The sequence below is a fragment of the Anabas testudineus genome, chromosome 24 (assembly GCF_900324465.2).
Source record: "Anabas testudineus chromosome 24, fAnaTes1.2, whole genome shotgun sequence".
Lineage (NCBI taxonomy): Eukaryota > Metazoa > Chordata > Actinopteri > Anabantiformes > Anabantidae > Anabas > Anabas testudineus.
In genome coordinates, this window is record NC_046632.1 from 14,044,153 (window position 1) to 14,060,896 (window position 16,744).

General features: G+C 39.0%; 1 protein-coding gene across 7 annotated transcripts in view; it reads left to right on the forward strand.

Moving 5' to 3' along the window:
* Nucleotides 1–16,744, forward strand: part of lama2 (laminin, alpha 2) — a 129,230-nt gene that overhangs the window by 69,291 nt on the left and 43,195 nt on the right. For all 7 annotated transcript variants that reach the window (XM_026341336.1, XM_026341341.1, XM_026341339.1 and 4 more), the window contains exons 22-34: nucleotides 1,225–1,331; nucleotides 2,535–2,715; nucleotides 2,962–3,098; nucleotides 3,550–3,681; nucleotides 4,334–4,438; nucleotides 5,939–6,082; nucleotides 10,182–10,358; nucleotides 10,494–10,679; nucleotides 10,918–11,036; nucleotides 11,274–11,391; nucleotides 13,191–13,346; nucleotides 16,349–16,473; nucleotides 16,621–16,707. In XM_026341336.1, the coding sequence (XP_026197121.1) occupies nucleotides 1,225–1,331; nucleotides 2,535–2,715; nucleotides 2,962–3,098; nucleotides 3,550–3,681; nucleotides 4,334–4,438; nucleotides 5,939–6,082; nucleotides 10,182–10,358; nucleotides 10,494–10,679; nucleotides 10,918–11,036; nucleotides 11,274–11,391; nucleotides 13,191–13,346; nucleotides 16,349–16,473; nucleotides 16,621–16,707 (1,774 nt within the window). The remainder of the gene's footprint in view (nucleotides 1–1,224; nucleotides 1,332–2,534; nucleotides 2,716–2,961; nucleotides 3,099–3,549; nucleotides 3,682–4,333; nucleotides 4,439–5,938; nucleotides 6,083–10,181; nucleotides 10,359–10,493; nucleotides 10,680–10,917; nucleotides 11,037–11,273; nucleotides 11,392–13,190; nucleotides 13,347–16,348; nucleotides 16,474–16,620; nucleotides 16,708–16,744) is intronic.

Genomic DNA, 16,744 nt, shown 5'->3' on the forward strand with positions numbered 1-16,744 from the left:
CAGCCCGTCCTCCAGATGGGAGCTGTGATGTTTAAGCTTTTAATTATATATCTAAAGCGTTGATTGGCGTGTGTGGGTGTGTCTTTATTCCTCCAGTTGGATATAAACACACAAAGTTAAGTGAAGTTGTACAAAGTATCACTACTAGAGAAAGAGAGAGAGAGGATGAAGTCGTATATGAGAATAGCTTTTGTAATCTGTGCAAGCAATCTATTCAAAGAACATAACGACTGAACTGAACATAAACACGCTCGTCAAAGGCTGCACGTCAGCTGTTTTCAGTGTTGGAGAAATGTGCCAGTAAGAGTTGAGACTCCTTATCTGGTTTATATAGTTTCAGTGATGGTTTACAAAGAAGTAATCTGAAGCGCTCCTCTTCTTTGTACTTGTTTGATGGGCCAGGTTGCAGTACTGTACATAGGACTGTTCGCTTTGAAAAAGTCCGTTGAGTTGAGAGAGATTTGCAGCAACTTTGGGAGTGTGTGTGTGCACACTCGATGCTGAACACCAGATATTTATCCATATTGGGGAAGTTGTGGTTCATAGTCTTAACCTTTGGAGGTCCCTGAAATCAAGGTGATAAGAGGAATAAAAAAAATACAGTCTTCAACAGAACAGCCAAGTCTCTCTCTCGGAGACACTGCCTTATTGTGACTCTGAGGAAAGCCTGGTGCTGGTTCTTCCTCAACCAAGTTGTTTGTGTTTGGTCCAGTTTTAAAAGGGTCACATATTGCTGATTGCAGCCTTGTCTGAACACAAAGCTTCTTTATATGAACATGAATTCATCTGTTTGAACGTTTGCCATGAACACCAGATTTCCTCCAGATCAAACACAGCAATTCTATATTCTGTTTTCGTTTGCAGCCTTGTGTTCTCATTTTGGATAATTTTTGCTGTTTTCGTACATACAAAATAAAATCGTTGCAAAACTAAGTGAACCCACTAGACTGAAGAATTTATTTGGGCTGTAGTTAGTTTTCTCAAACATGCAATGAGCAGGATATTACAGTGCATATTTATAGTTAATACTGAAGAAGACATTAAGCAGGTATCTTATCCAGACTGCTCTACCATTAAGTAAATATGCTTTCCAATGTGTATTACTGTTAAATAAATGTGTTCTTATGGTACTGTAGAAATGTTGCCTTTAGTGAACACATGATAATTGATGTAAAATAAACTGTGCCCCTTCCTTTGCTTCCTCTCTCCTTTTGTCTCCTCCAGCCTGTCAGTGCCATACTAATGGATCTGTATCTGAGGTTTGCAGTAAGGAGACTGGACAGTGCCTGTGCAGAGAAAATGTGATTGGACGGCAGTGTGACGAGTGCATGGCAAGTATTTTGAGAAAATGCCACCAGTCTACAGATATTCCCAACATCTGTCTATTGTTCTTATTAATGTATTTCCACCTATATCTATACTGAACCACTGATTTTCATACCTGTATGCGTAATGCCCCACTTCTTTAGTCTTGAGTATTATAACTCCAATCACATCTATTTTGACTACGCTCATAACTTTACATCAACTGTGTTTTTTAGTTAACCACCAGTGTGTTGGGTACCAGGTAGGTTAAAGGTTGAATTGCATTTCTTGGAATTCATAACTAGTAGTTACTGATTTGCTGTAAATGAGACAATTTAATGGAAATCCAGGGCCTCTAATTCCATGTAACTCTACTGCTTTTGTGCAGAAATCAAACCCGTTAACTAGGTATTTTGAAATTTTTTTACTTTTGAGTTTCTAAACTAACTGGCCATAACAGGGACACAGAATTGTGGATAAAGACTTTCAGTTTGCTGTATATATTTGTCACCTTCTTGTTGGTCTCCTCCTTACCTCGTTCCATTTGCATTGTGATTGGTCCAGCCTAATTGCTGGTGGGATGCTGAGCGTCAGGATTGTGTGCCCTGTCGCTGCAGCCCTCATGGCTCTATCTCTCAGCGCTGTGACGTTGAGGGGCGCTGCATCTGTCGCCCTGGCTTTGTTGGCCGACGCTGTGACCTGCGTCGGCAAAGTTATGAGAGGCGGGAGACACGACGTCCAGTGGAGCAAATTTCCATGGAGGCTGCACAGCAGAGATGGAGAGGGTTTTCCCGTACAGGGGGTTGTCCCAGGGGGGCATACAAGCCTAAGACAGGGGTAACACACACTGCATGTGGATGCTAGTGTGTTTTAAGTAGCATGGGTGTGGTTCTGTTTGCTTTGTGTACAAAAATGTTAGAAGATGGTAAGAACGTTGAAATCCACATTGAAGAGTGTGTGCCATGTGTACTTCGTATAGGTTTCATTAGCATGGCTATTTATTTTCTGTGAAAGACGTTTCCAACTATGAGGATTAATGCAGAGTGCACTGTGTGGGGAAACGAGTGTGTAACATGCTTGTTTTTGCTGAATTTGTGTTAATGTAAATGTTAATATCTTTTGTAGATCATGTTTTTCTACTTTCTGCATTGAGAATGGATTGAAAAGATGGTGAAGGATCTCTAGTTTTCTTTTCTCATGACTGCTTTGTTGTGTGTTGTTGTCCCCAGCCTCAGACTCATGGCATTAATACAGGCGGAGTGTGTGTCCCGTGTCACTGCAACTCATTTGGTTCAAAGTCCTTTGACTGTGATGAGATGGGTCAGTGTCGTTGTCAGCCAGGTGTCATTGGACCCAAGTGTGACCGCTGCTCACGAGGATTCTTCAACTTCCAAGAAGGGGGCTGCACACGTAAGCGCAGACAGTGGGATAACCTTTAGAAAGTGTGCTAACATTAATAATCAGTCCACAGAAACCTCAGACTTCCCATCTATTTCAAACTTAAATTATAAATCAGGAACACTTCATAAATTAATTTCCTTTCAGTTTAATGCAGTCACGCAGGTAACTTGAGCTCACTTTCTTAATAAACGCTTAATATTGTGTTGTTTTAATTGTTTGCTTTAAATCCCTTTGACCTTCCTTTCTGTCTTGCAGCCTGTCTGTGTAGTCATGTGGGGGATAACTGTGATGCAAACACAGGACAGTGCATCTGTCCTCCAAACACTATTGGTGAGAGGTGCGACCGCTGTGCTCCAAACCACTGGGGCCATGACATCGTAACTGGGTGCAAGGTAGGCAGAAAACTTACCTTACCTTACCTTACTTACCACTGCTTTGTTCAGTTTTTGCACTGTTATACTGGAAATATCTCACCAAAGAGCTGAGAGGTGGTAATAAAAAGGTGGTATTAACAGCAAACTATTGCAAGGTAGCGATAGACAATTGCAGTTTGAATGTGAACTCACAGTAGGTCTCAGTTTAGCAACAGACAGACCCAGAAGGGCGACAAAGAGGGATGCATCAGATCTCAATGCTACCAAGCAAAAACTAAAAAGAAGCAAAGACAACAGAATAGCAAGGCAGGAAACAGCAGTTAAAGAGATGCCACTTAGAGCTGATTCTGATTAACACTTCGTTCAAACTACAATTTCAAACATTTGACAATAAAAACTGTTCCTACGTTTTTGTTCATGTTAATTTTTTTTCTGTAGATCAATCTTGTCTTTTTGTATATGTGCGTAGGAATGCGGTTGCAGCGTGATCGGCTCAGTGACCCAGCAGTGTAACGTCAACACGGGCTGCTGCCGCTGTCGCGACTCCTTCAGGGGAGAGAAATGCGACGAATGTCAAATTGGATACAGAGACTTTCCACAGGTAAGCGATCAATATTAATCATTACTACTGCTATAATAAAGTGCTCTTGTATTTTTACTGAGATTAGCGAGGAGTTGGAACATTGGGTTTGGAGGATCTGATACTCTGAAAGTGACCAAATAGCCTTTGTTACCTGTCTTGTCCCATCTCTCATAGCCTTCCCTTACCTACTTTACCCTTGTGCTTCCTCTGCACTCGCTACAGTAAACTATCAAAAGGCAGAAGAAACATTGATTTCTGCACAACTTGGACCAGCAGCGCTTTCTTTTTATAAATTAGACTTCTAAAAGGACGCACCCTTTATTTGTTTCATTGTGTAGTTGTACTCATGGTGCAGAAATCATGAATAGTTTTTTCATGACGAGAATGACAACAGAATAAAAAAGAACTCAATACTGTTGAAGCCGGTTCAGTGGATGAAGTTACACTTTCTAGAAGTCAGCAACTTCAGTCAAATTGGGAAAATAAGTGGACAGATCTGTGTTTGGTGTTGGTCTGAACTTTAACGATAATGGCAACATTTTCATTTTGGAGTGAAGTTTATTGCTTTGGTGAAGCATAAAACGAGTACACAATCTGCTCATTTCTTACTGAGCCTGTAATATTGTTGATAACAGAGGCTTTGTGTTGTCTGCATCCACATTTCCCACAGTGCACACAGTGTGAGTGTAACATATCAGGATCGGACAGCCAGACCTGTGACCTGGAGAGAGGAGTGTGTGCCTGTGCTGATCGAACAGGAAAATGTAGCTGCAAGGTACAGTATCCACAGAAGTACAGGCACTGTTATGACTTTAAACACTTAGCCTGATGTTAAAGAGCTCTTTCTTCTTATTATTAAATCAACATACTATTATTAGATTGGTACCTTCAGTCATAAAGTTACATGCAACAAAAGCTACACACTCATGCTCTCTTTAACATCTATTATACATAGCATGAAAAGTCATCCTGTGATGATGATGATGTATGAAAGACAAAAGCAGTTTATCTATTCAGTGATAACAGCAATACATTGAACACTAACCTCCTGCCCAGCATCACTACCTCAGTACAGTACAGGAAGTCAGCTCTGAATCAATGACTGTGTTTCTGTGAGGAAAACTGTTTTATTTAGTTCAGTTTTTAAATGTCAGTACAAATGTAAAACTCACTGCACATGACTTTTTGTGTGTGTGTGTGTGTCTATGCATGTTTTTATACAGTGCATATGTTCATGTTTCTTAGTGTGTAGTTATTCCAGTTCATGTCATAAAACTGAGTATGACTGATATCTCTGTGTGATGGCCTCTATATCATAAAATCATGTTTACAAACACATACAGTTACAGTACACAGTACAAACTTATATAGCCTGCATATATGGGTCATCCATGTTGTCCAGAAATAAGCCTTTCTATAAATTTTGGCATCGTTTTAACAAAACAAAGGGTTTTAAATAATTTTAGAGGCTTTATAGATTAGAGTCCATTCTAATATTGAGTAAATATGTTCCTTATCATTAATGCAATGACCTCCTGTAGACATAACGGTATTAGTAAAATATAAGGTAACTGTTAACTTTCTAGGTTATTTCACTATAGCTACACATTGTTGTTGTTCTTGGTCCTTACTCACTTAGCTGCAGGACTTTCTGACAGAACTCAACATTAATTGGATGATGTTTTGTTGACAGGACTGTAAGCCCTTTTCTGAGCAGAGAGGGAGCATAATGCGCAGCCCTGTCCACAATCCCATTTTAGACCAGTCACCTCTCAGCTTATTTACTCAAAATGTAAACATTCAATGCAGCTCAATACTAGTAGTGATATTCACTTTTCAGGCTCAATGCATTAAAAGCAAAAACTACATCTTCCATATGGCATTATTGGGAGATTTTTAGCAGCTGACATTTGTGTCCAGGTTAGCGCCTGCAAGTAAATAACCAATTAAAATTAAGATCCTGTCAGAATTACAGTTTCACTTTGGATGACTGTGAACAGTTCATTCAGAGTCAGTTACAGTTTTTCACCTAGGGGACTTGAACTCAGTTAGTATTAATTGTATATAAGTTGGTAAAAATACAACATGAGTTGTTTTCCATTGTCACTGCGTTGCACAAAAATACATTTTTATTTGCAGCATCAAGTTTCACAGTTGTCAACCCAGGACTTTTGTCTCCCCTATGTGCTGCCCATTAATAAAGAATGTATTAAGATAATGTGACATTGTTGGTGACCATAAACACCTGTGTGTTTGCCTGTATTTGTTATTGAAGGAAAATGTGGAAGGAGATAACTGTGACCAATGTAAGCCAGAGACGTTCGGGTTGTCTGTACGAAATCCACTGGGATGCAGCAAATGTTACTGTTATGGATTGACACACTCCTGCACCGAGGCACAAGGACTCATCAGGATGTGGGTGAGTAGACGTACTTCAATTGCCACGCACAACAAACACACTGAAATGGAAATACCCACATTCCTAAATTGGTAAAGAAAACCAGGAGTTTACATTCATGCTGGATGTACTTGGAGACAGTTATATTTTGGATTAACTACAAATTACGGCATGTTGACATGCTCACAGTTCTTATGTTTATAATAATTACTTTAATTATATAGCACTTTTTCAAAACACAGTTATAAAATGCTTCTTTACAAGAAGCATTTGAAGGAGAAACAAAAACAAAAAACAAAAAAACAAACATGTGAAAGACTAAGATGGAAAATTAATTATTGATTGAATAATCTTAGTTGAGGTTAAAGGGAAAAAAAAATCACAAACTGCTGTGATATAGAAATTAGCAAGATGATATTGTCTGTGTATAAACACATATAAATGCAATGAAATAAAAAAAATAATATCAAAATCTTTTTGTACCCTATTGAGAATACAAAATGCAACTGGCTTTAAGTGACCAGTGCCAACACAGAAACACCTGTTCATAGTATAGAACCTGACCATCAATACCCACCCAGGTTTTCAGACGATGTGAAAGGATTGCATGGTTATTGGTATTGACTGTGCACTTGGATTCAAGAGAAGAAGAATGAATTGATAATTTTAAAAAAAGGTGTAATCAACTTCACTTTAAAATTTAAAAGAGAGTTTTGTTTACAGTCTCAGTAAGTGTGGTGATAGAGGGAGGCCTTCATACACAAACAGATGCTGTTCAGCAGGTATCATCTAGGACTGGGGAATCAGTGAGAGCAATGCTGTGTCAAATTGATGAAATCTTTGTAGTGAAGACGTTAAGAAACTCATTGCACTTTTCTGAAGTGGATCAAGGAAAGTGCCTGGGGTGGGACCAGCTAAGGTACCTGGCAATTTAAAGACTTTAAGTTTTAAAGGGGCACAACACCACTGTTCAAACTGATTATGTGGCTAAAATAGATTTACAACCACCTCAAGTTAGGTTGACAGCTGCACAGTAAAACGCATGGCAGTGTCAGACGGTTACGGAACATGCTATTGCTTGGGCTACTACAGCTGTGCACCCCAGTTCGTCAGGAGTGGGAGTGAGATAATAGAGAAAATGACAACAGAAAATGAAAACTTGAGGGATGGGTAGTGTTAACTAGGAGGACATCCCAACAGACACCAGCTTTAGGTTCAAACGACGAGGAGATTGTTGAAAAGAACCTGAGGAATTTGGAAGTGGTGACATATTTTGGCTATTTAAAGTCAGAGCGAGGAGCAGGGTAGGCTGCAATTCAAATTGAGTTGTATGTTGCAGAAAGAAAGTAAAGTAATAAAACTAATCTTTTTTACCATCTAAAGCAGTGACAGACTATAGTATCTACCGTCTCCAGCGTCACGCCTTATGACAAAAACAGCAAAAAGACACAGAATATCACAAATGCAACAGCTTACTTTATTGCAAAAGGCATAATGCCAGTAAGCACTGTCACAAATTTGGTATTTACCTTATGATATCTTTACAACTCACTCACAAGTAAAAGAGAAAGTTGAATGCAAGTTTAAATACATCTGGAATGGCTAAAATTGTTTTTTAAATCCGTTTTGCTTGTAGCTGAAAGCTACAAATCACACGTTGTAGATTTAACATTGTAAAAAATATAACATTTAAATCAACCATTGTAAAAGTTGGAAAATATTCTAGCTAGCTTTAATTGTAATAAATCAGAAATACAAACGGTGTGAACATGATGTTAAAGATACAGTAGAAGTTGGAGGTGTAGTGAACTCAATGTTGAGTGGCAGCCTGTTTTTAATGAAGGCCCTTTTTCTCGGAAACAGTTGCCATTGGCTATAAACTAGCGTCGCCGTGTTCACTGTAGAGTTTTTGGATGGAGTGTGACTTGAGGCTTCATTTTCAACGACAAACATTCACTTGATTTACTGTTGATGGGTGGGGGTTCAGGGGAAGCTGGACAGAGAGAGGGAGTCCAAAAAAAAGTGGAGAGTTTATTGGAAAGAGGGAGATTTTCTCTGAACCACTGAATCGTGAGATTACACTGAGTGGAGTGGGACACATGCACACAGTCACACGCACGTTCACCATATCTAGACACTATACACATACATTATACAAACTCACTACACACACACACACACAGACTCGCACTACATGGGATTACACAGAGGTTAAGGGAGAGGAAGGGGACACGCACAGACACACAAACACAAACACATTCACTGTCATAACTACATTTTTCTTTTTTGTGGTCTTTATGATGGGAGAATTTGTAAGAGTGTATACGTATTTACTGATTGTTAACTATGTAAAGATCTGCAGTCATTTACAAAGTAAAATCTCAGAGTAAAGAACTCCGTGAAATCTGAACTTGAAATGAACTGTAATAATAATTTGCGAGGGATATGGCATCAATGCCTGGTTCCTCCTCACTGGACAATGCATTGAAGCCTGAATTTTAAAATACTAAGTAGGAAACAATACATGAGAATAGTAAAGATATATATATATATATATAGCATAAGAAAAACATCCACATTTTCCAGTCTGCATATGTACTGGAATTACTCTCCTTTATGATTGTAATACAGCCATTGATAAATCAGGCACATGTACATGATTTGGAATTTGAAATTATCAATCTTTCATTCCACGTGTGACCACCTCTCTATTATGCAGCAGGTGTGTCCGAGCAATAGAAACCTAATAGATTTCAGATTCTGTTCACTCAACCAAAGAGCAGTGTTTCATGACATGTCAGAAATTATTCACACAGACCATCCACCTATGAACACAGCTGGACTACAGCATCACAGGGAAGGATGTTTTCAGGCTCAATCTATTTCTAAATCGCTCCACTCAACCACAACCCATAGTCAATAATAAACCCCAGTATTATTCTAGAATTACTGGAATATCACCATATACTGTAAAGTGGGAGACCGAGAACAGGAAAGAAAGGAATAGTATCTGCAATAACTCAAATATTATTCACAGAGATCAAGCGACACAGTTATACCATCAGTTTCCAGATATACTACCTTTTACTACTACTATACAGTAAATATCAACTAAAGAGCAGTTATCTCACTAACAACAAAAAATACACGTTCAAACACAAATCAAAATCCACACTAAAATACAGACGATTGTTCAGTTAACAAGAATGCAATTCTATCATTCTTGTTGTGTAATAGAGGTAATGTGCTGTTTCTGAAGCTGTTGCAGGAAAGTCGCCTTTTGGTTAGTTAAAGCTAATGTGCTAAGGTGTGGCTCTGTTACCTTACAAAACTTTTTAAGAAGATTGCTCCTAAATGCTGTGTAAGTAAATAACAGATAATTAGCTTTAGTAATAAATTGACTAGAATGCCTATGTGAAATCAGACGGCTGTTAAAAGGGGAAAAAATGCCCCCGCAGAACAAAATGCCAGACAGTATTTGAAGACATGAAGGCATCAAGTCATGTTCCAATCAAATGTTTGCACAAAAGCTGCCTCCATTTGGCCAGTATTGAGTGTTCCACAGATCTATTCTCATTAGGAAGAATATTGCACAATGCTCTGTGCCTGTAGACAAAAGAAGACACCAAGGAGGAAACAGAGATACTGAAATTTTCTGCAACTAGACGGGGCTCTCAGACAGAAACCATTTAAAATCGATGTCTCCTAGAGTCAAAGAATGGTGAGGGTGCAACATTGTCTGAATCTGCGTCATTAGGAGGAGGGGGACGAAAGAGAAATGACACCACACACGACTCACACTCCTTTTATATAAGGCTTTATGTTATGGTATGCTTATGTACCTGGGTCTATCCACCAATATGCACACAAACATGCATTTTAAATCTGGCTCATTTTTTGATTTAATTCACCAACAAAGAAACTAGCTCACTAGCAATGCTAGCTACTGTAAAAAAGTTTTTGAGGAGACAAATAAATACTTGTAACAACATTGTTCAGTACTTGAATTATGTTTGTTTATTCAGTGGTATTTTATGAACATTGTCCATATCATGTTCATGTTCCATTGTGAAAATGTCTTTAATTAATATTGTCATCTCTGCTGTGTGCTTTCCTGTAGTTAACTCTGAAGCCAGAGCAGACAGTCCTCACTGTGGTGGATAAATCCAACACCGTGGAGACGAGGACAGGAGTGAGCTTCCAGCACCCCGAGATTCTCGCTCATGCAGAGCTGGTCACCGCAGCCGTCTCCGAACCCTACTACTGGAAACTGCCAGAGCAGTTCAAAGGATCTATGGTAGAGAATTTACAGTTCTTCATCCAAACAAAGCTCTTTGGTTAGGTTTAGACTCTAAATTCTCACACGATGTTTGTCACATGACACACATATTACATAGTCTGTGTTATGAATCTGTTCTCTCTCTTTCTTTAGATCACAGCATATGGTGGGCAGTTGAAATATGCAGTGTATTACGAGGCTAGAGATGAAATTGGTCCATCCTCCTATGAGCCTCAGGTTATCATAAAGGGCGGTGCTAAACACAACATCGTGATGACACGCGACATAGCTGGACTCCACATTGGTCAACTCACGCGCCACGAGATCGACATGACAGAGGTACAGCGAGGCTTTAGATTAAAGTCCAATTTGAGACTTAAAATTACCTTTTATTAATGATCAACTAAATAATAATAGAAAGAAAAGAGAAAAACTATTAGAACTAAAAGAATATTGACTTATTTCTAGCTCTGTCGCATAGCGCTGTCAATCAATACAAACAGAGTCAATTTACATCGGTAATACACTGCAGGGGTAATATTGATTTGTCTGTGTGTGTGTGTGTGTGTGTGTGCAGCATGAGTGGAAGTATGCAGATGGCAGGTCCATGACTCGAGAAGACTTCATGGACGTTTTGTTCTATGTGGACTACATCCTAATTAAGGCATCACATGGCAACCTGATGAGACACAGCCGGTATGCACGCACACACAAACTTGTCTATTAATAATGTGCAAACTAAAGAATAACTAAAACTTCCAACACCAGAAACGTTATGGCCTCCTGCAGATAATCATCATAGTTTTATCTGCTTATATGCACTTAATTATATTGATAATTCACTGTTTATCTGCTAGTTTCCGAATTTCTCAACAAACCATTGCACTCATACAAACAAAAGTTGTGACGTAATTTGTTTCTTTTCACTCCCAGTATTTCAGAGATCAGTCTAACAGTGGCTGAGGAAGGACAACCGACCAGAGAGAGTGAGAAAGCCCATCAGATAGAAAAGTGTGACTGTCCAATCGGGTACTCTGGACTTTCTTGTGAGGTGAGCACACAAATACTGTAAACACACATAAGGACCTACCAACCACCCTGAAGAGCGTTCAGTTCTACATAATGGTAAATAAGAAATGTTTACCTCATAAAGAGAAGATCTCTGCAATAATAGATTGAAACTAGACTATTTACATAAATCCAGCAGCTAGATGGAGGTCAAAACAGATTTTTAGTGTAGGCGCATATGAAAACCTATGAAAACATTTTTGATTGGTACATTAAATAGAGCATTTTTCCATTGAGTGGTTTGAGAAACGATGTAATATTACAGTGTTGCCTCAGATATATACCACTTTCGCATTCTTATTAGAGCTAAAACTGCAAATTGAAAATTACTTATCCACTAATCGTACCAGCCTGTACTGGCCAGAATACAAGATGCTCCCACAACTCTTACGCTTATGTTTGTTTCTAGACTGGGATACCTCATCCACGATGTACAGGCAGTCAATATTAATGATTTCAGTAATACAATTTCTTCAGTAGAGCAGCAAAAAGCACAGTACATTATAGCAAATAAAATATCAAAGACATTGCAAAGCAAATATAAAACGAGAACATTGCAAGAAATGAAAGAGCATTTGTATTGACAGACATTCAGAAGCTACATTTTAGGTTTAACATGACAAACATTAATTACAGCTGAACTTTCCCTCCTCCTTTCAGCGCTCAGAGGAGTGAGAGTTTTTTGTCTGCTTCCTTTCTACTGACAGAATGTAAACATGGAGGTCACACAGTCGGCTTTGAATAGTTTCTCACAAGTTTCAAATTTACATTCAGTTCAGAGTTTTAAGCCTCTGTGATGCCTTTCAGACTCTCCTGTTTCTTTTTTTTTTAGTTTATTTTTTGCTTAGCTAGGATTAAGCCTCACTGAGCGTATCCTCCACTCCGTTGTGATTTTGTCAAAGCAATTGACTTTGAGCTGCGTCCGGCTCCTTCTGTTAAGCCACTGAAAGCATATAGCAGTGACTCAATCTTTAGTAATGAGGATTTTCTCGAGACCATTTATGATACACAAAGGCAACAGTTCTGGCAATTCCCATAGACGACGGCACCTGAGAGTCGTGTAGGTATTACTGTGTTAATCTCAAAGAAATACATGAGTTGCCAGCAAACTTAACTATATTTTCCAACCTCTGTTTCACTATGTTGCCTTAGTTTTTGCACGTAGACGCACCCTTTTATATTGCAGTGTACATAATTTGGAAGCTATAGATACTGTTTAACAAGTGCCAATGGAAGCCAAATAGCAAGCAGTAGCTAAACGTGAAATGTTCAGGTCACGGAGGCCTTGGCTGACAGATGGCTGTTCTATTTGTAGCTGCCGTCGTTGTTAATAAAGTATTTTTAAACGGGCGTTTACCGCTAGCAGAGGGAACAGATGGCTCTTTAAATGGACTCCATTAATTATTACTGAACAGGAGAGAGAGCAGGAGAGTTACCTCTCATGTCTGTGTGCATATGTATGTGTGTGTGTGTTTGGGGTGTGCATGGGTATGTGACTGTTAAATCATGTGTGTGTTCAAAAGTTACTGAAGGGAATAACTCTTAATTGTGTGTATGTGTGAAAGAGAGAGTGGTCAACAGTTGCCTAGAGTAATAAAAACTGTGGAATAATTATGTGGGTCTATGTGTGTAGTAGCCTTGAGCGAGCTTGCGTGTGTGTGTCTAATTATGTGTGTGCTTTTTTAGCAGTGTCGTGCACTTAAATAGAAATAAATTATATCAAAACTGGATCTTATGATATATTTTCAGCTTTTCTAAAGACCTATCTCCCTCTTTGTGCAGGAGTGTGCTGCAGGGTTCTACCGTCTTCGCTCTGGCTCCCTGGCATCTGTTCCAGTGTCCAGTGCGGTGCCCACCGCTGCGGGTATGGGCAGCTGTGTTCAGTGCCAATGTAATAGGCACTCTTCCACCTGTGATGCTGAGACATCCATATGCCAGGTAAATGAGCGTGTGTGTGCGCATGTCTTTGTCATTGTTCACAACCAGTGTTGTGAGGACACTTGTCCACTTGTTTTTAAAGTTAAGGTCGAATTCAAGGTTTAGAAAAGTGGTTGGATGTAGACTTTAAATTGTGATGGTTAAGGTAAGGTGCTAGAGAAAAAATGTGTGTGTGTGTGTGTGGAGGGGGGGTTAGTCTGCTGCTGGAAACCCTCATACAGCCATATGCCAGGGAGCTAGAGAGGGAGCCAGATGAGAGAAAGGGGGGAAAAAAGGTGTGTTGGAAAAGATGTCAGGTATTGTAATTAGCCCTGCAATAATTATCAATCCTGAGGTTATTCATATTCTGTGTAATTTCCTTCTCCTCTGGATCCGGTCCAAAGCACAAGAGAGTGCAAAGGAAAATGCACCAAAGATAAATGTTTTTGCACAATATCCTGCCTGCATGCTGTCCCTGCTTCCAACATGTTGCCTGTAAATCTACAAATGCCATTTAACAAACCAATCAGTTGTAAGTGCTGCAGCTGTGTGAGTTGCTCATGTATCGCCTATTAATCATAGTTTATCTGTAATTCCTCTGATAGACAACACACAACTGACTGATGTTGGCTTTAAAGTCTGTCCCCACATACTATTACAGACTGTAGTTGTGCTCTAACACTGATACTACTGTTTTATGTGTTCTAATTGGTTTTGTTTTCTCCTTTTCTGTAATTCTACCTCATCACCTCTTTCTTTTATCCATTCTCCTTTTTTCTACTTCTATTGTTTCTCCTCCCTCCACTCGTCCATAGTCGTCTGATTTTCTTTTTCTGTTATCTACTCTATTCTCATTGCCTAAATTCTCTTCCCCCTTGTTCTCCGCTATGTTTTTACTCATTCTTTGTCTTTCTATATTAAATTCTTTTTTTTTCTTTTCCCAGTTCTCCTCTACACCCCCCTCTTCCTCCACTTTCTCACCTCTACTTAATTTCATGATTTTTTGCCAATTTATTTCTCTATTTTTACTTCTCCCCCTCCCGCTTCTGTTATTTTTGATTTCTGTCTGCCTCCCAGCCATTTATTCCTCACCCATTTCCATCTCGCGCTCCATAACAGCATCATTAGCATTTTCTAACGGAGCGGGCTAAATTGAAAATGCTAAACGAGTTTGTTTCTGTGGTAATTAGTGGTAACGAGGAACACAGGAAGTTAATGGAAATGACTTGCCTCGTTAAGAGGCAACTTCCTGTTGCACTGATTGAAGTTCCCATTTTCAACAAACAAGACGAACACATAAGACAGCACCCTGGGGATATGAAGAGGAGAGAGTTGTATGTTTGTGTTTGTGTGCCGTATGTAATATATTTGTGAGAGTTTAGATTGTGTGTGTGTCTGTGTGTGTGTGTTTGTGCTATTGATTGCACTATTAGTGTGTTTTGTTTTCGTGAGCTTTTGCCTGTGTATTTTGTGTGTACACTGTGTACATACAGTATGGTAGAAAGGTGTAGTATGTTTACAGAAACTGTTTTTTTAACATAGTATGTGTCGGAATACGAGTGTGACTGTTTTGTGTTTCTTTGCAGTAGGCTGTATAATTAGCACAGCTAAAGATAAGCTGTAAATAAACACAAACATAAGAAAATTAAATATTATTTACATATAGCATGCTTTTCTGCTATTGTAAAAGCAGTGTAGTGTATAGGAGCATTGTAGACGACTCTTGAGGCAGAAAACTTCAGTGAGGTGAGATCTCACCTATCTGCTAACAGCTAACTGGCTGCTAAAAGTATGTCATCATAAACAAGTGGGACTGAGCCCAGAGAGCATTCATTATTGTATTGAAAGCTACATCTGAAATGGTACAAACTTCATTAAATGTTACCTGTGTGAAGTCCTAGAATGACTCAAACTGTGGGTAGTTAAAGGAAATGAGAAATGATTTTTTTGTCTGCTTCAGTAGAGATGCTCAGTTTTATCAGAAGCAGCTGTGATCACACTGGAAACATCCCAGTGGCACTTTGCATGTGTGAAATAGTTTGCATCTAAAGACAGTAAGTGCTCAATCAGCTTTCTCTGAAGCCAAAACCTTGAGAAAAAAAACCTGCTTTTAAGCACGTTCCTATTTGGAAATTTATGTGTAGGATATTAGTGAATCTGGTTCAAGTTTTAAACTGAATTGAGTTTTCTGTCAACATGTTGCCAAACCTTTTGCTAACCGTATCTGAAATACAGTACCGCCTCAGCAAAGCACACAAGTGATGAAAAGTATTACTGTTACTAATATAAATTGTGAAGTGTAGTGGCTGTACACAAAAACAGCATGCTGCTCTTTATTAAAATTCATCTGGTGTCAGTTTAAATTTACTAATAGAGCTAAGAAGTTATCTAACTCACCAAAAAACAAGTTGCCTCAATGTAGTTTCATGGGTTTTGAAGGAATGGATGATGATTGACCTTGTCTGTCACTTTGTCAAGTTCACTCAGTGTCAAGTTTAGACGATGAGTGAACAGACGAGAGATTGTCTACAGCTAAAGAATTACACACTTAATATATGTTACGTGAGCAGACATGAACTAAAATAGGCTGATTTTATTATACTGATGCCTAGAAATAAGCCATTCAAAATGTTTTTTTTCTCAAGCAAATATGGTGTCTCTTTTTTTATTGTGCCAGTGGCAATATTCAAATACAACATCCAGATGAAAGTGTAGCTTAAGTTCTGTTAATTTAATTTTCAATTAGTTTTTTATTTTTTATTTTTTGAGGGATGAAAAGCTTTCTGGATAAGGAGCTTCGGCTTTTATTTCTCCATCAGTCAACTGGTTCCATCCACCTGCATTATACTCCCACACTCAAATTCAGTATTTAAAGCCACACAGACTCAGAAAGAACTCCTGCTGGGTGGAGAATGAAAGGAAATTTATTGCTTGCATGTTGGGGTTGGAGTCTTGGATGGTTAGAGACTGAAGTGTGGTGTCTTCACAAATATAACATGAGTCCTCTGTGTGTTTGTGTGTAGAACTGTCAAGACAACACAGAGGGGGATCGGTGTGAACGCTGCGCTCCCGGATTCTACGGCGTGGTCCGAGGGTACCCAGATGACTGTAAACCCTGTGCCTGCCCTCTTCCAAACCCAGAGAACAAGTAAACATTTTCTTTTTAGGTGGTAAATCTCTGCAAGCTGATCATGTGCCAGTTGTGTTGTATTTCTCGGTGTGTCACACTCCAACATTTCATGTTCAGTGGAGATTTTTTCCAAATTATCTTTGAAAAACATCTTCCTGTGTCTAGTTTCAGTCCTACTTGTGTGGCGGAGGGATTGGATGACTACCGCTGTACTGCCTGTCCCGAGGGATATGAGGGCAAATATTGTGACAGGTCAGACACTTAAAGAACATTTTTTGTATTGAAAGCA